Genomic DNA, 26,894 nt, shown 5'->3' on the forward strand with positions numbered 1-26,894 from the left:
ATATTATTTAGTAGATGTAATAATAATAGCATACCATCATTGATAATAATAAAACCAACTGGCCATATAAATATACATTTGTCATTTTATTAGTGTTTTTATGACACATAAAAAAGAGAGAAAGAACATAAACAACGTAGATTTCCAAAATAAAGTTAATGGATAGCTTATTAATGGATAGAATAATTCACACTACCTCGCGTTCTAGGGTTCTCCACACTGAAAGTAAACTGTATACCCTACATATATATTTAAACACATAAAAGTATACGTTATGCTGCAATAACAACAAGAATCAATCATAACACAATAATATGCTACTATAAACTATTACATGACCAAAGTCTTTAAAAATGTAAGGCGATTCCTTTTTTTCTGTGCGATGGTATGGCTGACAATGATTGACGCTCTCACACCTGTAACAAAACCGTGCAATTGATATTAGAGACAGACAATATCTTCCCTCTGCTAATCCCCCAAACTTGGACTTTTGTCTTGTAAAGCCAACACTCCACTGTGGGAAAAGTCACATACCTCCAACGTGGCCCTTTTTACCTTCAAGAGACTCCTCACATTGCATACCAAATAAGATCAATGGCTTCTATAACAAGTATGATGGTAGAGAGTGCTAGTTCTATCCTCTAAATGTTTGCATTTAACAATGCCCCCTTCACTGTGTCCTCCTACCTTAAGACTTAGTCTTGATGATGAACTGCTTACTCTTCTTGCCAATCTTATTATAGGAAATGCAGGTGTATGTCCCTGGAAGCAAGGAGGAAGAGGTAAAAACAGGTTGGTCCTCCATCTTCTCTTTGGGATCTGAAGACTGCCAGCTGTACACAGGACTGGGGCTTCCTGTAGCCGTGCAATTTAATGTGATTTCATCACCCACACCGATGTCCAGGGTCTCAGCCTCAGGACTGAGGAAGGATGGGGGGTCTGAGAAAATAAGTATAAGGGAAAGGGATGGATATTGCATATAAACGATTACACAAACGCAATTGGATTTCATTGTTTCTCATGAAACTATTAATGGTTGGGCTGAGTGGATAGACTCACAGTGCACAGAGACGTTGAGAGGCTCTGATGTTACTGAAGGAGGCGGTTGTGGTCCCTCTGGTCCCAAGTCCAGCTGAGCCACACACTTGTACTGGGCTCCGTTATCAGCTTTGGTTGGGGTGATCAGGAGAATGGAAGATACTTGGACAGGGGAGGCAGGGGTCAGATCAGAGAAAGAGTGGTTGTAAACTTCAGTCTGCCCTCTGTACCACCTCAGGGTGAGGTATTGAACGGGGGCAATGTTCTGGACATCACAGAGCAGCTGGTACTCTTTCCCCTCCAACATGGGACCAGTGTGGTTTGTTGAGCTGATAGTGACACTGTCTGGAGTCTCTGTGAAAGATCAGCTGGTTAGTGTGTCAAGCACAACACGTACATGCAGTAGTAGTCGCCACAAATAGAATTCATCATTATGAAGTATGGTCTGATGCATGTACTGCAGCCATGCTCTGCCTTTAATTGAGCTAAGATAAAAAGTCAGCTTTATGTAGGCCAGGTTGACTCACTGTAAAGGATGAGGTTGAGTTTCTCCTCACACTGTCTGGGTGCAGTGAAGAAGACTCCATAGCAGATAGGCTCCTCGATCCAGTCGATCAGACTGTCCACCTTCCATTGGACAGCACGGTCCTGTTGGGTGTGTGCTGCCCCAATGGCTGACTCCCAGCCTAGGACACGCACCGGGCGAGAGGCCTCACAGCTGACAGACACAGGCTCCCCAAACCCCACCACCACCCTGGAGGGTTTCAGCTCCAGAGAGCATCCTTCACCTGACACTGAGACACGGACAATATCATCCACACCATCATCATCGTTACATTGTCTTCATCAGCATCATAATTTTCCCAATCTTTTTCATTATCATCGTGATCATCACATAATCTAATTAGAAAGTTCTATTATTGCTGGCATATCCGAAACATTCATATTTGTTAAATAAACATTTACAGATACAAGGAAAATGTTGCTTGCAGTGATTTGATTGTGTGACTTTAGCAGGTGTTTATGATCTGTTTGTATCACTGTGGATATAAGACTGGGTGGGATGCAGGTTCCACTTTGCCATCATCTTTGGGTTGCAAGTTTAATTTCAGTGGACAAAGCACAGGTAAATAATTCACACACTCATATATGCAATATTATATAAGAGTATTTCGCCAAAGAGCTTTAAAACCATTTATGACCAATTCTATTGCCAAAAACGTCTTCAAACTACAAACTCGTCGATACAAAGGGGGCCTCTACTGCAGATGTCCCATAACCCTCGACTCCACAGAGAATAAGCAAATCTTATGAATAATAAAATGTTGTCTCTTGCAACATCTTACCGGTGCAGAACATGCAAAAGGTTCCGATCCATTTTAGAAAGTAGTTTTCCATCTTTTTGCAGACTTTGATGAGGTCCACTATGGTCTGAGTTGAAAGGCGAGTGGAATTCCGACTTGGTCCTGCTTGGCAACTCCAAAGTGAACTGTGATTACTAACAAAAGCCCTCCCTCACCAAACGAGGGCTCTCATACCGTAGTCTGTGTCTGACTGCAGGGCCCCGAGGGGGAGAAGAGGGGGCTAAGGAAGTTTGACAGGCATCAAGGCCAGACCTCCTCAATGGGAACTCATTAGGCCTACATCCCACAGGGGAAATTCTACCTTTAATCATTTATTTGTGGTTTAGTTAGAATCTGTATTTTCATGTTCAATGAGAGTTAATATATCAGACCCATGATATATTTCAGCCCAAAATGTATTCCTACTCCTAGAATCTCAGCCTAGATCTGTTGTAGTTCTGTTCGCTGTCATGTATTGTTACAGCAGCACAACCCCAAGCTATTCAGATGACATCTCTTTTCTGTTTTTAGAAAATACCCATATCGAGTTCTATGACTTCAGAAGGGTGCTACGGTTACAATTTTCAGTTGTTTCATCTGAAATGAAACCCCAATGACCTGTGTTAACTTGCCTCAAACTAAACAGTTCCCGTGTGACTGTGGATTCATACACATAGGTGGTTTGAGAGAACTCACATTGCAGTTCTACTCTCTTTTCTGCAGGCATGTTTGATTCCCATGCGCACACTGCTTAGACACCCCATGCTTTGTCAAGACTCAGCAGGTTGGATTGTTGGACTTGAGTTGTCCGACATGTAGTGTGTAGGCCTCACTCTGTGATCAGAATGTACCACCACTGCACAACAGCACCGGCCGTGACCAGGCTGCCAGAAACATTGCTCAGTAATTGGATGCTTATTGGGTGTATTTATAGAAGGCTCAGCTGCCAATCCTCAGTGTCTACAGTATGTCTACTCTGTTTTGTGTTTCTACGCAGTGCCTTTGTTTGTTGTGGAAGTACACTACTGTACACTTGTTTCTGAAAATGATCATGTGTGTATAATATAACATGTTTTTGCTCAAGGACTAAATGTGCTGGCAAATTGCCATTATAAGTCTACACTGCAGCCAGGTTGTTATAGCAACAGTCAGGCTGCACACACAAAGTGTTTCTTGGCAAGGCAGAAGTCCCCTTCACCAGGATGAAGCAGAACCCGAGAGACACAAAAAGGACACACTCAATTTTGAAAAGGGAAGTATTTATTTGAGCCACCGTAGGCAGGATAACAGATGGACTTTCATGCTTCGCTTTATATGGACCTTAGTTTGTAGTGATTAGTATGGATGTGTCAGTGTTACAGTAATGTATGAGAGAAATGCCATACAAAAGACAGTAGAGGAACATGTCACAGTGAAAGACTGATCGTTTGAATGCTGTGTATGCACGGTAAACATCACCTGCATTGTCGATGCAAAACTTTCAACCAACGTTGCAGCACTATTGAAATGGAAATGAAAGACACCTAAATAGGTTGCAGTAGAACACCGCCTGAGACTGAATCTCTGACACAATGCTGAGCCTGACAGTATTGACATTCCGAAGAGAGAACTAAATGTCTGAACGGAAGAGCAGTCAGATGGAAACACACATCACAGGTCATATAAACAAGCTGACAGAAATGTCTAAATAAATCAGAGAATGAGTGTTAGTGACTGTGAAAGAGAGCATATAACAACATTCAGTGCTGAAATAAAATTGACAATATACACATAATCAGTTAGCGACACAATATACGGACATCGCATGCAAAAAGCTAGTTTACATAGTGCAACTCAAATAGTGTTCTGTGCACCTTACAAGCACCATTTCAACTGTACCAATGCTATTCCAGCCCTGTGCAACGTGAACTGAACATACTTTGCACTTAACACTGTAACCATACCTTGAAATATCTACCATGAATTTGTTTTAAAATTGTAATAAAAAATAAACACAAAATTGTGATTGTGATTCAACAAAAAAAACAACGATTGAAGGACTGTGCCACTCCCCTCGTCAAAACAGAGAATTGTTTCTACTAACACACAGTATAGCAACATCTTAAAGGATCATGTGAGCCACCTATGGTGAGATATGACTGTGTAGCCTATTAAAATCCCTGAGATAGGTAAAACACATTAGTGGCCTTTCTCTCCTCACAGCCCTGAGACTGTGTCCATGGGATTCATGTCGGTATGCATGTTCGCTTCCCTATGGTCCACAGATATAGGTTGAGAAAGTGAAAGACAAACGATTAAACCTATCATCAAACATACTGACAATACTGACGACAATGCTGTGACGGTAAAATAGAGAGATAAAGTGGAAGAGTGTGGGCAGAGAACAAAATAAGCAATAGTGAAGAGAAGCAACCTGTGGCTCTTGGAATAGCAAACTTAAATCGGTTAAAAGGCTCTGGTATCACCATTTTAGAGCAACTAGAAAAAAAGCATTAGACAGGAAGTGATGCATTGCATGGCTCATTTCTCATTGTACAGTCATATAAGATCACTTGGTGCTGTCATCAGACATTTTTTACATTTTAGTCATTTAGCAGACGCTCTTATCCAGAGCGACTTACAGTAGTGAATTCATACATTTCATTTCATGCATTTTTTTCCATTTTTTTTTGTACTGGGAATCCCTGCCTTAGAGCACTATTGAGCACTATTGTACAGACTACAGTGATCAGGCTAGCCTGTTTTCCCAGCCGCTTTACCTGCATGACAGAGACACACTGGCTAAGAGAAGAGAGACTACATGCTTGATTATAACACAAATAATAAAACAGGACACACATGCATGTGAATTAATGCTTTGTAGTGTCGCGCAACATGCTCACACAGACACAGCCCAAGACACATTCAAAACAACACCACATACAAATGGCACAAAGCTATTGGTTGGAGTAGGCTAATAGAAAGCACTCTTTGGATTTATAAGCCATGCAGGATTGAAGCCATCCATCATATTAATTCAATAAACAACCATTCTTATTCATACAGTGTCTGTTGAGGAAGTCCTGCTGGTCACACTGGAGATAGAAATTCTCTTCCTCTGGCCTGGTCAGATAATGGAGTTGGGACCTGCTCTGTGTTTGACAACGGCATAGACAATCACGATCACAACGGCCAGGCACAGGCCCAATCCTATGATGACCCATAATGTTGTGCTGCCCCCTGTGGGAAGAGGGTGTGGTTAATGAGGGTTTATTTATTTGTTTGTGAAGAACCACACAGACAGACACTAGAGCAAAGAAAGCCAGCACGACCACTACTATCCCTGCAGTGGTTCCACGACTGCCTGGAGAAACAGGAGCAATGAGATATTTCTCAGAGCAGTCTATTTGGGAAATATTAAGAAAGTAACACATATTCATGGTGCGGGAAAAATTGGGTCCCACTTTACATGAAGTGTCCTGAAAAACATATTTCCATGGTAGCTAGTTTCATATGTAGAGTGTAGTTACAATGTAATAATTGCAAAGTAACAAAGTACTTGTGGTCACCTGATGATGTACCCTTACCAGTGGACACAGTCTCATTCAGGTAAAGGGTAACATGAATGCACCTAGTAAGTGAGTAAAGGGGGATCGAGAAGGGAAGAGGGAGGGGTAGTAGGTGAGAATAGAAGCATTTGTGGAAAAGATAAGACTAGGTACTAATTAGAAACATGATCCTACCTTTAGGTTTGGGATTCACAGTGAATGTCTTGCTGATCTTGCCTATCTGATTGGAGGCAGTGCAGGTGTAGGTTCCTGGGACCTCGGACGGGGGGGAGAAAATAGCTTCTTTGACATGTGAAGACTGCCAGCTGTACAGAGGAATGGGCTTTCCAGTAGCCATGCAGTTTAAGGTGATTTCCTCCCCCACTCCGATGTCCAGGGTCTCAGCTTCAGGTCTGGAAAAGGTTGGGGGGTCTGAAGAATGGGGAGAAATAACCAATCAACATGGACTGTTCCCACAAGATTCAGTGTTCGGGAGGGTGAAATCATGAGATGATAACAAATTATTGGAAGACTCTGTTAAATATCATAGTAGGATATTGTGGTGGATGAATCAGAATTAGTTGGGTAACATAGATAATTAAGATGTTTTATTTGCATAATATGCATATGTGAGATACTTGTCATTAGAATGTATCCCTTCGGACTCTGGTGTTGGCAGTTGTACTTCTTCCCTCAGCTGGGGCTCAGTCACTTGGGGCCCAGAGAGGGGAGAGGTCAGAATGGAACATTGTCTTCATATGTGAACGTGTCTTTACCTATTCTTAAACCATGTGAAGGGATGGCGTGATTAATGGGGAATCAATTACTTGTCTCCGCAATGTCTGTGCGCAAGTCACTCCCTCCTTTGGCATTGGGGGAAGGTGTATGGCCGTGTCTGGACCATTGTATGTCCTCTTTGATGTTGCACTTATCTTGGGGTAGTGTATGACATAGAGGCTCACTCCCCTCAGTGAGCTTGTCCAGGAGTGGAGTCAAGAGGGGGTTTACTTGAGATGGGAGTATTTTTTATTATTATTATTTTTTTTTAATCTTTATTTTAACAGGGAAAACAGACTGAGACCTGGATCTATTTTATGGCTGTGCCGTGTGTAAACATGTTGACATGTACAGTTTTAGGCATACAGACAAGAACATTTCAAACATACAAAACAAAGACACAATTCAACAGAAACAATCACAGACAACATCATATTGATCCTCCATAACATTTTTGAAATGGGCAAGGGACACCAGAGTGTCTAACTTAAGTTGGATCTGCAGTTTGTTCCATAAATAAGGTGCAAAGGAACTAAAGGCAGTCCTACCCAACTCTGTGGAGACCGCAGGAGTCTCTAATGTAATCCACATCTGTGATCTGGTTTTAAAATTTGTATATCTAGTGGAAATTAATGATGATATATATGGAGATAGTTTTAAAAGAAGTGCTTTATAAATAAACAAGAGAGCATGTTGCTCTCACCTCACAGATAGAGAGGCCCAACCCATATGTTGATAAAGGATACAGTGATAAGTTTTGTAACTATCACCCGTGATAAACCTGAGTGCACAATGGTAAATAGCATCCAGTGGTTTTAATGTGTTTGCCGATGCATGCATATAGATAATATCACCATAATCTAAAACGGACATAAAAGTAGCCTGCACAATTTGTTTTCTATTTACGGAGGACAGACAAGCCCTGTTTCTGTAAAGGAACCCTATCTTGAATTTGAGCTTTTTTCCCAATTCAGTAACATGTTTTTTAAAAGAAAGCCTATCATCTAACCATACCCCTAAGTATTTATATGCAGAGACCTGTTTGATTTGAGTACCATACAATCTAATAATTACAAAAGAGTTTCTAACTTAGAGTTTAGATCTAGAGTTGTCAATTGATTTATGCCATTGAATGAGCAAATGGTTCTGTTCTATACCGTACCAGGGAGAGACGGTTCCAGTTTGGAGTAGGAGGACCAGACACAATGAACACTGACCAGGTCTACACAATGAACACTGTTGATACAGCAGTTGTTGCTGTCTGCTATGCTTTATAGATATCTTTCATACAAAACTTAACCTTGTGACCCATTCTATGTATCTGTGGTTCGTCATGTACGTTGAAGGGGTGCATCTTGGCTATAAAATATCTTTGTACTGTTGTGTTGACACTTTTCAATGGTTCATTAGAGATAGCGCATCATTGAAAGTCAAATGCTTTTGCAAAAGCATCTTAATTATTAAAGATGTAGTATTAAGTATAACTCTGACTGGTGTGTGAAGTTTGTAACTCTCCTCATTTGGTAATGCAGAAATTAGCCACCACAGTATCAGATCAAACTAAATGATCAGCTGTAAACATGAATGGAATGATTGAAAATAAGACTAGAGGGAACTCACAGAATACGGTGAAATGAAGAGGTTCTGATGTCATTATGATAGGAGGTTGTGGTCCCTCTGGTCCCAGGTCCAGTTCTGCTCTACATCTATACTGAGCTCCATCATCATGTCTACTGGGGCTGATCATCAGAGTAGCTGACACATCCACTGGTGTCTTACTGACGTTACTGTAAGTTACATTATACAAGGGTTCATTCCCTTTGTACCACTTCACAACCAGGTTCTGTAGAGGAGCCATGTTCTGGATGTCACACTGCAGCTGGTACTCTGTCCCCTCCACCATGGGACCAGAGTGTCTCAGAACAGAGATGGAGACGCTGTCTGGAATCTCTGTGGAGGAGGTCAACAATGTAACAAAACCCTCAATGCTGATATACAGTTAAATAGAAACATACCTTTCTGATTCACAAGGAGCAAAATACTCACTGTAGAGAATGACTGGAAGTACTTTTGAGGGTTGATTGCTGTCATTGAGAGTGACGTAGCATTTAGGTTCTATTGTCCAATCAGTAAGGTTATCCACAGTCCAGGTGACAATGCTGACATTTTGTTCAAAACCTGTACCTCCGAATGTGGCCTCCCATCCCATCCCCTCATGGTCTGTGGATGATGTGCTGCAGTTAACTGAGACTGAGTCTCCATATCTCACCACCACTCTGGGAGGGTTGAGCTCAAGAGGAAAGGAGGCATGTGTAGGACCACCTACCGGTCAGAGCACATGACATGTGAACAACATGGAAATGATTACATGCAACCATAAAATAACACTGACATAACAATACAATGTCTGTCAATAAATATATCTTTGCTAGTATTTTTGCTGGTTTGTATTACAAACTCTCTGCTGGCCAAGACAACTGGTTTGACTGTTGCCATACATTTCACTATCAGAGGGTGAGAGAAAGTTGCCTATTGCTTCAGCTAGTTGTTAAATGTCACTCAGTCAAGTCAGGAACAAGGGAGTAAATGAATGATACTTTTAATATTAATAGTGCTCTAAGGCAGGGATTCAATCAGACCTCCCTTCCAGCATTGGGGAACATCCCGCGCCCCCCTACGCGTCTATTTCTATGGGCAAAAGCACTTTTCATGACAAAAACTGTTCACACCCCTCTTGTTGGCGAAGAGAAAATCATGCAGGTTTAAAGCTTATTTTCTGCAATTGTACTATTTTTTTCATGAGGTACAGAGAAAATTTAGCATTTTTAGTCTATACATTTTGCCATGTCTAATGTGTATTTAAGTGACTCAAACATTACAACAAAATCTATGGGGCACTTTTTTTTTTTTTAAATGTTTGCTGACATGTGTCCTGACTTTAAAAATAATTTTTAAAACTCAGGCTTTCAATTTATTCATGTGGTTGAGAGTTGTAACAGTAGAACGCACAAGGTGCAATTTGGAAATGTGGTAGTGCATGGGAAGTTTTTCTCTTGTTATGTCATTCACTGACAGACATTTGAGAGATTTTTCTAACATGTCAGTAATGTACAGTTGATCAACTAGCCCATGTTAGCTAGGTAGGTATGTTAGGCTAACCAGCTATCTAAATCTTGTAGTTATCATGGCCATAATGTGTGCCTCGACCCCCAGGAGGCCCCCATTGATTTTGTTGACTAACTCAGGTATCATTTGAACACATTTAAGACATGGCTACATTTCTATAATTGCAGGAAATTTGCTTTAAAACTGCAAATAAATTCTCTCCGCCCATGACAAAATATGGAGCATTTTGGGCAAATTAGCTTAAAACATGCTAAATGTTCTTTCTGTCAACAAGAGGATTGTGAACAATTTGAAGTCATATGGGTCGCGACTTGCGAGGTGGAGGTTTGTTACTATGTAGATAAAGACTATACCAACCCAGATTTTTACCGCCTAGGAAATTTGTGTGACCGGACCTTCTCAAATAGTAGTTGAGTACACCTGGGCTAGTTGATCTGGACATTTCTGACAAGTTAAAAATACCTCTCTAAGGTATACAATGACTGACATGACAAGAGGAACTGATGATACACTACCCAATTTCGAAATTGCACCTTGCATTGCACCCTAGGGGGAACACCCCACAGTTTGTGAAACACTGTTCTAAGGGACCTAATTCTAGAGAGAAAACCCTTGCTTTTCTTCCAAATGAATCTACCACTCCCACCAATAGAGCTCTTTCTTGGTCAGACATATTGATTCAGTGGGAGCGATTGGACTTGGACTTCAAATAAGTCAAAAACATGACTTCCAGAAAGTTAATCATTATACCTGGAAAATACAATTAAATAGTAATTGAGTTGTTTAAACATAATGGGAAATTCATACGGTAACGGGAACAGCAAACATCTGTAGTTTAACAAAAAAGTAGTAACATCGATCTGTAGACCCTACCTGTAAACACCAACACACCGAGTGTCAGAAATTCGAAAAGTCCTTTCACCATATTTATTATATCCAGCAAATATATCCCAATGTTGACCGTCACCTTGAAAACGTATATCTACGGTAATCGAAACTAAAAGCAGCAGCACACACAAACGCTTTCCCAAACGCTTTCCCAAACGAGAACACATCCATCCGTCCATCCATGGGTTGCCATGTCAGGTTAAATTCATAGACCAATCAAACATCAAAACCCACCCACAATGCCTGAGAGGAGTTGCCACATTTAGTCGAGCGAATTAAGAATGAATATCAACGTAACTTGTATGGAGCTAAATTCGGGTTTCCATCAAAACAATAATTATTGCGAGCTAACTTGACTAAAATTAATTGAAATATGTTGCAAGAGAAATTATAATTAGCCCTCATTAAACTCGCCAGATAATTTTGTATCATTGGATGATGATTTAACTTGTTTGACTGCTATGATATAGCAATAAGGCCTGGGGAGGTGTGGTACCATATATGGCCAATATACCACGCTTAAAGGCTACAACGCAGAGTGCCTGGATACCACAAACCCGCAGAGGTGCCTTACTGATATTATAAATTGGTTACCAACATAATTAGAACAGTAAAAAGTCATTTTTTGTCATAACTGTGGTATATGGTCTGATATACCACAGCTTTCAGTCAATCAGCATTCAGGGCTCAAACCACCCACTTAAAAAATGAATGTTAGGCAATTTTCTGGCATTTGTGACTTTATTATGTGTCGGATGTTAACACTACAAACAGTTATAAATGGCCTATTTGTTTATCATGTGCCAGATGTTAAGACAATAAACAGTTATAAATGGCCTATTTGTTTATTATGTGCCAGATGTTAAGACTATAAACAGTTATAAATGGCCTATTTGTTTATTATGTGCCAGATGTTAAGACAATAAACAGTTATAAATTGCCTATTTGTTTATTATGTGCCAGATGTTAAGACTATAAACAGTTATAAATGGCCTATTTGTTTATTATGTGCCAGATGTTAAGACTATAAACAGTTATAAATGGCCTATTTGTTTATTATGTGCCAGATGTTAAGACTATAAACAGTTATAAATGGCCTATTTGTTTATTATGTGCCAGATGTTAAGACTATAAACAGTTATAAATGGCCTATTTGCGAGATTGACTTGTCATTTCAATAGGCATAGGCTAGGCTTTCTGACTAAAATCTGGGTTCATGATTGTAGTGAAACTCTGCCATGGTTTGGTTAGCTAGATGCAGGTAGCCTATAGCCCCTGATTGGACTACATCTAAATTGAAATAGCCTAAAGTAACCTAGGCAAGATGTACGCAAGATGTAAAATGAATGATTTATCAGCTTGCTTAGTTCAAATTGACAGACTCATTTATTCAACATGAGTAGCGAGGCGATTTTGAGGTAAGAAGTGTTTCTGTTGCCCTGTTGGAATAGGCTAGTAAGAATGGGGTCGTCATTTTAATCACTGAATCAAATATTAATAATATGGATATGAACTGAATAGGCCTATGCTTGTCATTCAGTGTTTTATTTTGTTTTACTTGTAGCCTAATCTGACTGACTGTAACCTTCAATCTAATGCATTCTAATAACAGCTGATCGGCAAGTGCGATAGAACTGTGACCATGATCACAATTGATAACTTCCAATTTCATTAACTAAACATGGCCATTAATAATTGCACAATTACACAAGGTTAAAACAACAATAAACTGAAGGTATAGGCTATTTATTAAAACAGTTTGACAGATCCAGGAAGGCTACACAAGTGGCACAAATGTATTTGCAATGACTCCAGTGATTTAGTCATTGTATCAAATGCTAGGCTACTGTAGCCTACATAGACATAGAAATGAATAGGCTACTGTAGCCTACATAGACATAGAACTGAATAGGCTACTGTAGCCTACATAGACATAGAACTGAATAGGCTACTGTAGCCTACATAGACATAGAAATGAATAGGCTACTGTAGCCTACATAGACATAGAAATGAATAGGCTACTGTAGCCTACATAGACATAGAAATGAATAGGCTACTGTAGCCTACATAGACATAGAAATGAATAGGCTACTGTAGCCTACATAGACATAGAAATGAATAGGCTACTGTAGCCTACATAGACATAGAAATGAATAGGCTACTGTAGCCTACATAGACATAGAAATTAATAGGCTACTGTAGCCTACATAGACATAGAAATTAATAGGCTACTGTAGCCTACATAGACATAGAAATTAATAGGCTACTCGATGGCCAACAGATACAAATGTAGGATATCATTTCCACATTTAATGTCAGTTTCATTGTGGTCTTTTTTCCTTGACTGTAGCATGCTAGGGAGTTCCATAACTTCCATTTCAAATTTCCACTGTGCATGCATAAAACACTTTGCTTACTATGGTTTTAAATAAGCAAAGTGGACATTAGAATAGTTTAACAACTTAGCAAATGTGTCTAATGCGCTCTAGACCAACTAAAGTTGTTTTACTGTGGTTTGTTGCTGTTATTACTTGGTGCGCATCAGTTCTAGCGTGTGAATATTTTATAGAAAAAGGTTTGGAAATAGAACTCCATCATGACAATCTAAATAGCCTACCTACAATGGCTAGAAATTCAAATTCAATTCCATTTCCATTCAATTTCAATTTACGGTCTTTATTGGCATGGGAAACATATGTTAACATTGCCAAAGCAAGTGAAGTAGATAATAAACAAAAGTGAAATAAACAATACAAATTAACAGTAAACATTCCACTCACAGAAGTTCCAAAAGAATAAAGACATTTCAAATGTTATATTATGTCTATATACAGTGTTGTAACGATGTGCAAATAGTTAAAGTACAAAAGGGAAAATATATAAACATAAATATGGGTTGTATTTACAATGGTGTTTGTTCTTCACTGGTTGCCCTTTTCCTGTGGCAACAGCTGTCCACTGAAGCACCCAGTCTCAACACACACACACACACACACACACACACACACACACACACACACACAACCCTCTCTGGCCCTCTCCCTCCCTCACTCGCTCAGTAACAGCTGCCTCACTGCCTGATAGTCAGCAGGTCACAGTGAATTAGGCTACATTTTCACCCGCTACATCGTTTTCAAAGGAGCCCTATTGTACGAAAATCGCGAACATGGCAACCCTGAATCACCGCCCTCATGTTGGTGCTAGCAAGCCAGATACTGCTAAGTATCAACAGCCAATCCAGTAGGAGCTGGAAACCATGGTGAGCTTCGATTGGTCTATAGCAACGCGAATGTTCAATAGTTCAACTTTCCCAAAGATTATGGATATACAGACTTTCAACATTTTGGTCCCGCCCTGTTCACGCTCCCTCGCCCATGCTCGCATTTCCCAATGGTCGCCTCGCCCACTTCTCTTCCTTCATTGAAAATGATGGACTTCCGTTGTTTAATCCATGACGTAGTTCCCAAAGCGCGCGTCGCAAAGGAACTGTTGTGCAAGATCGGAATGATAACCAGCTGTTTTGAAATCCTGTACATTCCTCATATGAGCAACGTACAATAAAAATAAAGCTATGAAAATCACACAAATCTTATGAGATAGATTCTTTGAAATTAGCAAATTAGTACTGTTCAGGTCTCTTCTATAATTCATTAGGGCTAAGGCTATGATTGTTTTTCAAAACGAAATGCCTATTTAAATATTTGATATCTTTTTCACAAATTACATTTTAAATACTCAGAGCATCATAAATTGATCTGCAGGGGGCGCACAAGGGGTTAATAAAAAAAAGCCATAGGGGCCTAAAGTACATTTTGTGACCACAAATGTAGCACTAAACAAATATTTTTAAATATAGAATTTACTACTGACAAGGACATTTTGACGTTTGTGTTAGATAAACCTATTTTTAGAGCAATCTTAACACATGATCAATTGTTTTTTCAGTCATTTTCACAATACAACCAGTGGCGATTTTATCATGTAAATCTTGGTGGGGCAAAACAAAAAAAATGTGGCATGCCAGCAAAGCCACTACACAACACAACACAAAACAATACATTCATTGCACTATAACTATAACAGTGACAATAGGTGCCAACAAACTGTTAGGGCCTTCATAAAGCTGTCCCAACAGCAGAGTCCCAACAGCAGTCCCAACACCTTACCACTGCTACACCTGGCTATCAGCAGAGCCTTGTCTGGCAGAGAAACAGCTCATTCAGCCTCATTTACTGCCTTTAAAAAAACATAGCTGATATGGCTGACTTGCTTAAACAAATGTGGTTTCTACTGTCAATTGAGATGTAGAAACAATGGCATAAGGGGACGACAAGCGGATAAGAGGCAATCCGTAATTTCGATTAAGACATTAATGATTTCTTAGTGACAGTTTACATATCTCTCTGGCATCCTACATAATTTATGAAGCAGCATAAGACATTTTTGGACTCACAATGTTGTGATGTGCTTGAACAGGAAAGTGGCGCAGCGGTCCTTCATGGGCAAATTTTGTCATCAAAGAGAAAGATGCAATTCCAAGTTGAATGACCGTTCAAAAGGTATTCTCCCAGTTTGAGCTGTTTATTCCCGACTTCCCAGTTGTAATGCAATGCTTGCGGTTAGCCACTGTCACCGATTCCTTACAAACCACTCATTGTTGAATTTGCGATCTCCAAATTGTTGAGTAATGTTTATGTCGAATGGTCAATGAGCACTGATACGTTTTATCTATATTTTCTATTCATATGACAAGGATTAAAAAGGATTTGCCAGTGGACTTGATTCATGATGATGACTACTAGCTAAAATTGTGAAAGTAAGATGTTAACATTATCAGTCCAGTCAAAGCTACTGTACATATAATGTGATTTGACATAATTTCTGTGGCCAATGACCTTGAGCCTTCTTGGAAGGGCACTTGTCATATAACTCAATGGCAGGACCCAAAGGGCTGAAATGTTGGATGTCTACCCTTACTAAGGACTAAAGCTTGGCGATTGCGTAAGGTCCCCATAAGTGACAGAACACTGAGCCAATCACAGCGCAATGCTCCTATTTTCCGCTGGCTGCCCCACCACAGAAAGCACTGAGCTAGGCTGTAACACCTGCATTTTGGAGCTGCCTTACTCAAGAAAGCAAAAAAGAGACTATGTTTGTATGTGGCTTTATTAATTAACTCAATTATATGTATTATTTTTTACATTGTTTGAAACTGATATGTGACACGTATTAATGCCAAAATAACATGCAAAACAGGAAAGCCCCCCCAATTTATTTAATAAATATATATATATATTTTTTTTTTGTATTATTATTTTTTTGCTAAAAATGTGGGTCTCAAAAAAGCCCTACCTGTCCTGAATGGCGGGTCGCCACTGAATACAACAACAATTATCATAAAAAAACCTCTATATTTTAATGATAACTCAAAGCAATATTATACAAAAGATTTCTTAACACAGGAGTATTGACATGAGAGGACTGTGAAACAAAAGATCTCCACAGAAGTTTGTGTACACTACATACAGTGGTGAAAGGGGATCAGGGGAGATACTTTATCTCCTAACAACCAGAGGACTAATATTGATAGAAAATCGATACTGACCATCCCTTTGTACAATAGTAATTGTTCTCTCCTTCCCTATAAGTCCCCCCCCCCCCCTTTGAAATCTATTCTCCAGGTACTCTATGGGCCCTTAAATGTTGAGTCACTCATTTTTACAGACTTTAATAAATACAGTTCTATATTTTATATTACATACACAAAAGGTTTTGAGTTTACATGAAGTAGCCTAAAACATATGCATTTACATGGAAGTTACATAACTCATCGGCCAGTTTATTAGGTACAGCCATCTAGTACCGGGTCAGACCCCTTTTGCCTCCAGAACAGCCTGAATTCTTCAGTACAGGGATTATAAAAGTCAGAAACGTTCCACAGGGATGTTGTTCCATGCTGAAGCGATGGCATCACACAGTTGCTGCAGATTGGACGGTGGTACACCACCGCTACCAGCCTGTAGCATTGACACCAGACAGGACGGGTCGTGGGCACCCGTTTCTGAGATACTGGATCTGGTGTGCCACGCTCAAAGTCGTTTAGGTCACTCGTTTTGCCCATTCTAACATTCAATCCAACATGAATTGTGTGCTTTGATGCCTGTCTGCCTGCTTTATATAGCAAGCCACCGCCACGTGACTAACTGTCTGTAGGAGCGATCCATTGTACCTAATAAACTGACTGGTGAGTGTATATGGGCACCTTGTAATTAAAAAGTGTAACTACCATGTAATAACAATTAAAAGTTTTAGGCCACTCAATGTGAAGTGGGACCTAAAAAGTATTGACATTACTCTTGAGCTCCAGGTTTTCTCTTGACTCGTGCATGTGATAATAATGGCTTGATTCAATCTGCTTACAGGAAGAGGCAACCACACACCAACTGCCCCTTCCACACATTCAGAACGCACATGCAGTCAGGCATTACAGTGATGCAGTTAAAACACTGAACACTCCAGATGCAGTGCTGGGTGAGTAGGAGCAGTGTAGAGTAGTAACAGAGTTGCTCTCACCCCCAAATGAGACATGAGCTCCCCTAAATGAGCTCCCCACTGATTTAAACCAGTTCAGGTTCTTTCAATCGCATTCATTCTCCGCCTGTCTGCCTCTCTGATGTCTGTTTTGAGCTTTGCAGTATTGTTTCAACTGAGCCCTCACATGAGCTTGGGACAGACAGCTGTAGCTGAATCCCGTATTTCAGCCCCTTTTCAGGTGTCCAGATTTTTAAATATTTTTTCTGTCAATTTGTCAGCAAGACGCATCAATTAATTCAGGCTACAAGAGTGTAGGCTTCCTGACAATCGCCGAACGTCATCACACTTTCTGGTGTTTTGTAACAGATGTCTCTTTCCCTTCATGAAATGGCGGGTGCACTGTTTGGAAGCTGGAATTATTTTGTGGACAAAAGTGCACAGGTAGCTTCATTTTTTAAGTGATTTGTTTGAGAATCAGATGAACGCATCATGACTGTTTGTGTTCATGCCACATTAAAAGGTAATAATGTTTACCATTACAATACATCTTTACTATTAGTCCTCAAAATTATTTTCAGGAAGTCGCGTAAAAAAATGGAGACCCCCTTAATGTCACGATATAATTCGTAATCTGGGGAAATAATACTTTTCACATGAAGGCTACATTAATTGGTTTCAGTGATCATTGTGCTCACAACCTAAAGAGGTTGTGTGCATATACTGTAGCACAGGAGGTTGGTGGCACCTTAATTGGGGAGGACGGGCTCGTGGTATTGGCTGGAGTGGAATTAGTGGAATGGTATCAAATACATCAAACATGGTTTCCTTGTGTTTGATGCCATTCCATTCACTCCGTTCCAGCCATTATTATGAGCCGTTCTCCCCTCAGCAGCCTCCACTGTACTGCAGGTTTACACTCCAAGCTTCTTGTCACGAGCAAGACATCACATCCAGGCAAAGGGGACATTTTCACAATTTCAACCATGTGCTGCTCTTCAAGCAATTGCATAATGTGACAGCAATTACATTGTCATCAGACCAAACAAAAAAAAATACATTCAAAATGACATAACAATTCCCTTGTTGGTGCTTATGCAACACAAACCATTTTTTTCAAAACCAGTCATATAAAACATTAATTTCAATTAATCCAATTTCCAAAAAGGGATTTTACCTTGTCCATTTGCTGCCTCTTCTTGTCCTTCAGAGAAAACATCAGCGACACTTTGAATGTGTAGAATAGATCATATAGCTCACACTAAAAACAGGTTATTCTACCTCATCAGGTTCTTCAGTAGAAGGGGAAATAGAGGGACTGATCTGTACTTAAAACCTTAGTGCTAAAGAGGAAAGGGAGTGCATATGAAGCATAGGGAGGTTGGAGGAGAGTCAAGAGCCACTCCCAACTATCACAATCCAGACCTGCGTCTGCCAGCTGAATGAGTTGTGACCAGCCCCTCAACCACCTCAACCACTTGGTCTCTCACTCAGTCTCTCAGCGGGGAAACAGGGCTCTTCATTCAGAGTGGTCCGTCCCAGTAAAACTCGTTCTCCTAGACGTAGATGTTTGGCTGAGACAGTTGAGTCATCGGGAGCAGAGTGTCCCGGCCGCCGTTCTGCGCCACGTTGCCGTTGGGCGTGCTGCTGAGCTTGGCCTTCTTCAGGCTGTAGCGGCCCATCTTGTTGTTCTTGTAGTAGATGGAGTAGATGAAGACGAAGATGACCGAGATGACCACGACCATGAAGGCCACGAAGCCCGCTATGAGGGGCAGGTAGTCCTCTGTGACCAGAGAGACATAACAAACACCCATTAATCCATCACACTCTGTTAACGTTCTGGCGCCACCTCAGACTGAACCATATTCACCATCAAATAGAGAAGCATCAATACACTGATTTATCCTACTTCCTCCAACAGGAAAGAATAAGCACGTATCACTTAACATAATATTACATGATCCCACCAGTCAGAGTAGATCAACAACATACCGTAAGAGTGGGGACATTGCTCAACTTTACCCTTGAAATAGTATTCTACAAGGCAACAGTCAGTACTGAGCTAAACTGCCAAATATTCAACAACTTTACCCAACACTCTTCAATGAATGATAGATGATGCTCAGTTCTACCTAGCCTCACCAGGTGCCCTTCCCAAGGAGTTTGTTTCATGCCTGATCTTATATGTGCACAACCAAATACTGTCCCCTCATCATCTCATGTTTTTCACATGTATCTGACTACAGAATGTGGCAGGAGGAGAGCAGTTCAGAAACCAGTACCTAAGAGGTATTGGATTGGCCAACGGGTAAAGGACATATGAGAAAAACTGCATAGTTAAAAGTTAATAATAACATTTGTTCAGAGAACATTAATCAGTCAACCAAAGAATAGCAGACACAGAGAGAGGAGACCAGAGAGATGGGAGGAAGCAGACCAGCAAGAAGAAAACGTCCTGCAAGACTTTCATAAACAGTAAATAATGGGTTAATAAAGGGTTTAATACAGTTTAATAAAGGTCCCATTACCATTTAAAACCACCTCTACCACAATGAAGCTCGTCCCCACATCGTTGGTGGCGGTGCAGTTGTAGAGCCCTGCCTCAAAGACAGTCAGGTTGCCTCCCGCCTCACTGACAGGCTTCGCTGGGTCATAGAGCCACTGTATCCTGGGCTGTGGGTGACCCTCAGCCTCACACACTAACTCCTCAGGATAGCCCCTGAACACAGGTATCCTCACTGGCACTCGAGATGCATTGATAAGTGGCTTATCTTAGAGAGAGAGAGGGAGGGAGGAAAAAGGCAGGTGGTGAAAATATGACAACACATTTCTCGAATGAATTACTGCAGTGAAGGAAACAAACACAATTGTAAGTTTGATTATTTTCTTCTAACGTTAAAAGGCAGTGGAGTGAGACTTCACCGTAGAACATTAGGCAATTATGGAATGTGCTTCGAGACAATATATTAGCATACGTTATACAACGTTAGCGTGGTTTGTATATATGAACAGTTCTCAGCAACTCACAGTGCACAGTAATGCTGAGAGGTTCTGATGTTACTGTAGGATGGGGTTGTGGTCCCTCTGGTCCCAGGTCCAGTTCTGCTCTACATCTATACTGAGCTCCATCATCATGTCTACTGGGGCTGATCATCAGAGTATCAGACACATCCACTGGTGTCTTACTGACGTTACTGTAAGTTACATTATACAAGGGTTCATTCCCTTTGTACCACTTCACAACCAGGTTCTGTAGAGGAGCCATGTTCTGGATGTCACACTGCAGCTGGTACTCTGTCCCCTCCACCATGGCACCAGAGTGTCTCAGAACAGAGATGGAGACGCTGTCTGGAATCTCTGTGGAGGAGGTCAACAATGTAACAAAACCCTCAATGCTGATATACAGTTAAATAGAAACATACCTTTCTGATTCACAAGGAGCAAAATACTCACTGTAGAGAATGACTGGAAGTACTTTTGAGGGTTGATTGCTGTCATTGAGAGTGACGTAGCATTTAGGTTTTATTGTCCAATCAGTAAGGCTATCCACAGTCCAGGTGACAACGTTGACTTCTTGTTCAAAACCTGTACCTCCGAATGTGGCCTCCCATCCCATCCCCTCATGGTCTGTGGATGATGTGCTGCAGGTAACTGAGACTGAGTCTCCATATCTCACCACCACTCTGGGAGGGTTGAGCTCAAGAGGACAGGAGGCATGTGTAGGACCACCTACAGGTCAGACCACATGACAGAGACCATAATCAGCTAATTTGCATTCTCAAGCAGACATACTGTAGCTTTAAACAAAAATGATCCTATGTCTAGGCCTAGAATGCAGAATGGTAAACTATCAAGAGGTTAAAATTAGTTGCCTTTTTCAGAAGGCAGTTGCTAATCAGTAATTGAAATATAGGAAATACATGTTATAACGTATTATATTGGACAAAGACATAATCATTAAGACAACAAACAAAAAAAATAGACATTTTGTGTCACATCATCTTCACTGCGAGCATACAGATTTTTTTCGCTACTACATTGCCCTCTCCTGGTTATTCCAAAACGTGTTATTGGTTTTAGTTTATCTCTCTGACCACTATCAAATCCGATCCAGTTATTGTGGATTTTAATGCGAACCAAGGCGGCTATAGTTCTTATCCCTCTTAACTGGAATGTGAAATATTTTAGCGTTATCTATGTTCCTATTCTGCTTGAAATTCGTAAGTCTTTCAATACCGGTATAACAAAACTAACTGTACCTGCCATCCAGAGGAGAAGTACGGGAAACCCAAGAAAAATCCGACTAAATATTATTTCACACATTTGAAATTAAACTAATGTTTTATTCCCAGAAAGACGTAGAAAAATTGAGGTATTCCTTGCGATCAGTGGCTGATGTCCAAGTGTCCAGTCCCCACATGCAAACTACAGCCCAACTCTTCAACAGGCGCAGCGGTCAGTTGTCTCACATTATATTTTGGCTCTGTATTGAATTACAAGAAAAGGACCGGGAAATAGTGAGAAGTCACGTGCTCTTTACTGGAAGACCCCTTCGAAAGATTTCAGCCATCAAGCGCAGGAAACCGATCAATATTAACTTTGGGAATTTCCATGGAACAGGACCCGGCACCTCGTTTGGACTGTAACATTCCGGAACCCATTTTCCATGATGCGATAGCTCTCTTGGCATGAAAAATAATTTCCTCTGTAATTTAAAAATTATAAAAGCAATCAGAGTTCATTCAAGTTGCCTGCTCTGTATTTATCCTGCCCCCTAAAAAACGTCACTTGAAAACGTGCCTATTCTACAGTAAGAATTTATTCGAGTTGGGCCGTACCGGTTTATGGTTTGCGAAACATTATAGCGTCTACAGACCGACGCGTGGCCATTGCTGTGGTTGGAGAGAGAAGCGCGCCTGTATCTCTCATATAACTAGATTTGACATTCACTTTGTGATCTCCCTCTGCTCTGATAAATACGAGCCTCCAACTGTCATCTCTCCAGCGTTCTCTTAATCATTTATTTCACCGCTGATAAATTGAAATACATTTGTCAAAATAATAGAATTACTGTTGTCTGTTCAGAAAGAAATCAAACAATTCAGAAAACACCAGTAGTAGGCATATCATTTATCCAGAGGATCAATAGTTATTTTTATAGCCTAGTTGTGGATTGTGTGTAGCCCAATCACAAGACATGCCTATAGTCAGGGAACTAAAAAGATTGATGGAAAATGACAAGATAGTTACACGGAGTGGAACCCAAGAGCAGACTCAGACGAGGAGACTGGGATGAAGTGACCACGGTATTTATTGAAAAACTGGGAAGATGGTATGCAGGCCAGTGGAAGCTCAGGTGGGTTGCAGGAAACCAGGTGCGGAGGCTGAGGCTGGAGCGAGAGGGGTTGAGACAGGGTAAGCAGGTCTGTAGGGGAATCCAAGGGAGTAGTAGAGTGGGGAATCCAGGACAGAGTAGCAGGATGACAAGACGTGGAACTGGAGACAAGGACCAGAGTCAGAGTGGCCAGTACTGTAGTGGAGAGGAAACCAGCGTCAGGGGAGGAAAACAGGCACAACAGGCTCTAACAGTAACAACCGGCAAGAAGCGTAGACTGACTGAGCAGAGATTACAATCTGGCAGCGTGGAAGTGGCAGGGCTGAGTATTTGTAGAGGTCTTGATTATGGAACAGATTGCAGCTGGTGGGGATCTGCTCTGACTCCAGCACACCTGTCTCCGCCCACACAATCACACACAGAGAGAGAGGGAGAGAGTACTGGGGGAGTGGCGGCAAGTCAAGGAGACACAGGATGAGCAGTAGAGGGCGTGGCAGGAGCAGATGTAACAAAGATAGAGATTTAAATAGCAATATACATTTTTTGCTGAAAGGCTATATGCCTAATCATCTCAGGTCACCAGCTCACAGATTGACACCCACTTACCAGCATTAGGCAATGTGATGCAGTGTTTGTGTTCTTCGATTTCAGACAACATTAACAGTTCCATCAAATTTACATAATAAGTCATTTGTCTTTTAATTTTACATTTTAGTCATTTAGCAGACACTCTTATCCAGAGCAACTTACAGTAGTGAATGCATACATTTCATTTCATGCATTTTTATTTATTTTTTGTACTGGCCCCCCATGGGAATCAAACCCACAACCCTGGCGTTGCACACACCATGCTCTACCAACTGAGCCACAGGGAAGGCTATTTTGTTGTGTATATTATTTATTTCAGGGAAACAGTTGCTCAATTGATTGCATCTATTTAATTTCAGAATATTTATATTCATATTTTTATTATAATTTTTCATAGTGTTGGCATTAGCACAGTAGGGCGGCATCTCTGTGCATTCTAGAATGACCTGTTATTTCCAGTTTCTCTCTGCAGTTTCCTGTCTATTTATGAGACTGGTGGAAAGTACTAAATGTCTTGATCATGTGATGTCTGCTCTGGTAGAGTGGATGCAGAACTGAGTGGTTGTCACATCCTGACCATAGAGAGCCTTTCTATTTCTCTATTTGGTCAGGTCAGGGTGTGATTTGGGTGGGCAATCTAGTTTTCTTATTTCTTTGTTTGGCCGGGTATGGTCCCCAATCAGAGGCAGCTGTCTATCGTTGTCTCTGATTGGGGATCATACTCAGGCAGCCCTTTTCCCATCTGTGATTGTGGGATCTTGTCTATGTGTAGTTGCCTGTGAGCACTACGTTGCTTCATGTTTTGGTTTTTTGGTGCTTTATTGTTTTCTGTGTGTTTCACTTATCAAATAAAAGATGATGGAACCATACCACCCTGTGCCTTGGTCCGTTTCTACACACAAGCGTGACAGTGGTGAAGTGGTGATGATATAATAAGTCATCAGATGAGGGGGAGGTAGTGGGCGGTGGGATGGCTCCATCCACAAATAACATCTCTGTTGGCTTAGACTGATATTTAGTTAGAATAGAGATGTTGAGAACACAGAAATGCCTCACTATCTTATACACTATACAGGCTTTATAGCAACCCACAGGTGGACAAGTGCAGGTGGGAAGAAACTCAAGAGCTCCATCCAATCAAAAGGCGGATCTGCTACTCGTCTGAATGGGACCGTCAGTCTAGTCACAGTAGCAGTCTGGACTAATACAATGGAATTATTTAGCTAAAGCTCTAGCCTTTTAGATGATTTTTTAGCCCTCCATTATCCATCAGTCCAGGTCTGGGCTGTGTTTATAAGATACGGTGATAAGTCATACCAGGGGATCAGAACAAGAGGAGTATTTACAAAATACCAGCTGCTGCTATTTCTAAGCAGACCTCTAGACTTGAGTTAGGGTCAGAGGCTGTTCTAACTAGTTGTCAGAGAAAGGGGAGGCGAAGGGAGAGGAGAGACAAAGTGATATACAGGGGAGGACTGGACTCCCCGTAAGAACAAACAGTGTGTTCTTGTTGCAAAAACAAGCATTGGAATTCCAGTCATGTCTCTGACACGCTCACTATTCAATAGTGCTCTCATACCGTAGCGCTCTCAAGACATTCTGAGTCTGTGTTATATGTCCTGCATCCACATGTAAAGTTTCTATTCAATGTCCAAAAACGCTATAGAAAGTTCATACACAGACACTCAATGTGTGTGTGTAAATGGATAGATCAAAGATGTTGTTATTGACCACCAGCCAAAAGGAAACTTTAATCTCCACTCAGGGGCTCCGTGTATCTAAGCAACAAGGTCAAATACAAAGTAAATAGTTGCCAAATGGGACAGACATTTTCAGAACTGTAGCTGAGGAAACCAACACTCAACTTTCCTCTCGCTGCCCTTTGTCAGCCCCGTGTATGTTTTAATTCTTTACCACCAGAGATCCTGTAGCTCCCCTGTACTTAAAGCAGAGAGACCTGGAGGGAGTTGACAACTTCCATGTTAGGTTTCAGTTTCCTGTGGATAAAACATTTCAGTATCCTGTGGATCAAACATTTCAGTTTCCTGTGGATCAAAGGTTCAGTTTGCACCTCAGTGTACTCAGATGTTTCAGAGAGCGACATGGCAAACAAATGCAAATATACTAGAGGATTTGAAACACAGTAGCTGTTCATCCCACACATGACTTCCCCTTAACATGACACTTTCATTCCTTTTTTTAGCAACTTTGACACCAGAACACGTGGAAACAGTGCAGCATTTGCAGGACAGTACATCCCTGCTGGCAACATAAGAACAGAGAATGCACCAGACATATGAACACACTACACAGAGGAACACAGTGCAGTGTGTTCCAGAAGGTAGAAATTGGGGTAAAGGAAAATGTTGGCGCCCTCTTACACTGTTTCTGAAATGTAGAATGTGGCCCCTTGTCCCTTGAGTCCCTCTTACAGTGTATTCATCTATTCACCCTTCGGCAGGCCTATCACATTCCATTTCTCTCTCCTCACTGTTTCATTTCTCTCTGTGCCCCTCAGTGTGTACGTGTGTGTGTGCGTGTGCGTACAGTCAGCGTGTGTCCCACTCCAAGGCCAGCCTCTGATAGCTTTGTAATGCCTTGATACTGGACACTGACGGCATGACCTTGGTTTCTGTTGACAAACTAAAGACCACGTCAGCTTTGGTGACCAGACTGTGTTTTCTCACACTTCTGAGTACAGTCAACAGTCTCGTTGTTAACACAGTTCAGTAAGCTGTTTGAAAGTGTGGAAGATAGCAAGTAAAAAATGGTTACATTTTGTGGAGCACATTAAAACAATCTGGTTGTTGTTCATTTAATTCCTGACGCAAACCTCTGAAATATGATTATGTAGAATACATGAGCTCAACAAATGCCCCTCTGTGTCTACACATTCTCCATGGGAATACTGGAATTTAGAAGCCATTTCCCATATCTTGCCAATTAGAATAAGGCCTGGTGAGTGGATGACTAAGTGGGTTGGGTACTCTCTGTGTAGGGGGTATTTTCCCAAAAAGTATTTAGAGCATTTCAAAGGGGGTTTCCAACTAAACACCCACAAGGATGAATCAGAGTATGTGAAACACATATTATTCTCAGAACACACACTCACAACCACATCTGCACATGCTCTACGTTTAGTCCTGAGTTTTAGAAAGATAAAAAACAACCCTGACCTCTCAGCTGCCCCAGACTGGTCTCATAGACTAGACGTAACATAGTTAATGTCAAATCCAGGACACTGAAATGAGTATGATATGTAACGTTTGGTACGGTTACATAAGGTTGTAGGTTACTTATGACAAAAACAAAAGGATGGTAGGTGGGCGTATAACGCGAACGTCTAGCAACTCAAAGGTTGTGCGTTTGAATCTCATCACGGAAAACTTTAGCTAATTAGCAACTTCGCATCAACTTACTACTTTTTAGCATGTTACCTAACCCTTCCCCTAACCCTAACCTTAACCCTTTAACCTTACTCCTAACCTTGACCCTAACCTTAAGCCCTAACCCGTAGAGCTAGCCAATGTTAGTGTTAGCTGTCTAGCCATCTAGCTAACATTGGATTGGAATTGGAATTCGTAACATATCATACATTTTGCAAATGTGTAACATATTCTATGAATTGCAATTCGTAACATATCAAACGAATTGTAACGTGTAACCTATCATACGAAATGGATTACATTTACATTTAAGTCATGATGGAAGGTCCACAAATGAATACTTACCATACGAAAC

At 40.9% G+C, this 26,894-nt stretch overlaps 1 protein-coding gene across 1 annotated transcript; it reads right to left on the bottom strand.

Moving 5' to 3' along the window:
- Positions 1–67: 67 nt before the first annotated feature.
- Positions 68–21,982, bottom strand: LOC115194431 (hemicentin-1). Its single transcript, XM_029754163.1, has 14 exons — positions 21,490–21,982; positions 20,684–20,959; positions 20,258–20,587; positions 19,759–20,001; positions 18,789–19,013; positions 18,408–18,457; positions 10,685–10,793; positions 8,732–9,007; positions 8,306–8,635; positions 6,104–6,340; positions 2,385–2,555; positions 1,566–1,832; positions 1,060–1,392; positions 68–939 (listed from the first exon to the last, which is right to left on the bottom strand). Exons 1-14 carry the CDS (start codon positions 21,551–21,553, stop codon positions 689–691), a joined length of 3,162 nt encoding a protein of 1,053 aa, XP_029610023.1. The 5' UTR covers positions 21,554–21,982; the 3' UTR covers positions 68–688.
- Positions 21,983–26,894: the final 4,912 nt, after the last annotated feature.

This window comes from Salmo trutta, chromosome 1 (genome assembly GCF_901001165.1).
Source record: "Salmo trutta chromosome 1, fSalTru1.1, whole genome shotgun sequence".
Lineage (NCBI taxonomy): Eukaryota > Metazoa > Chordata > Actinopteri > Salmoniformes > Salmonidae > Salmo > Salmo trutta.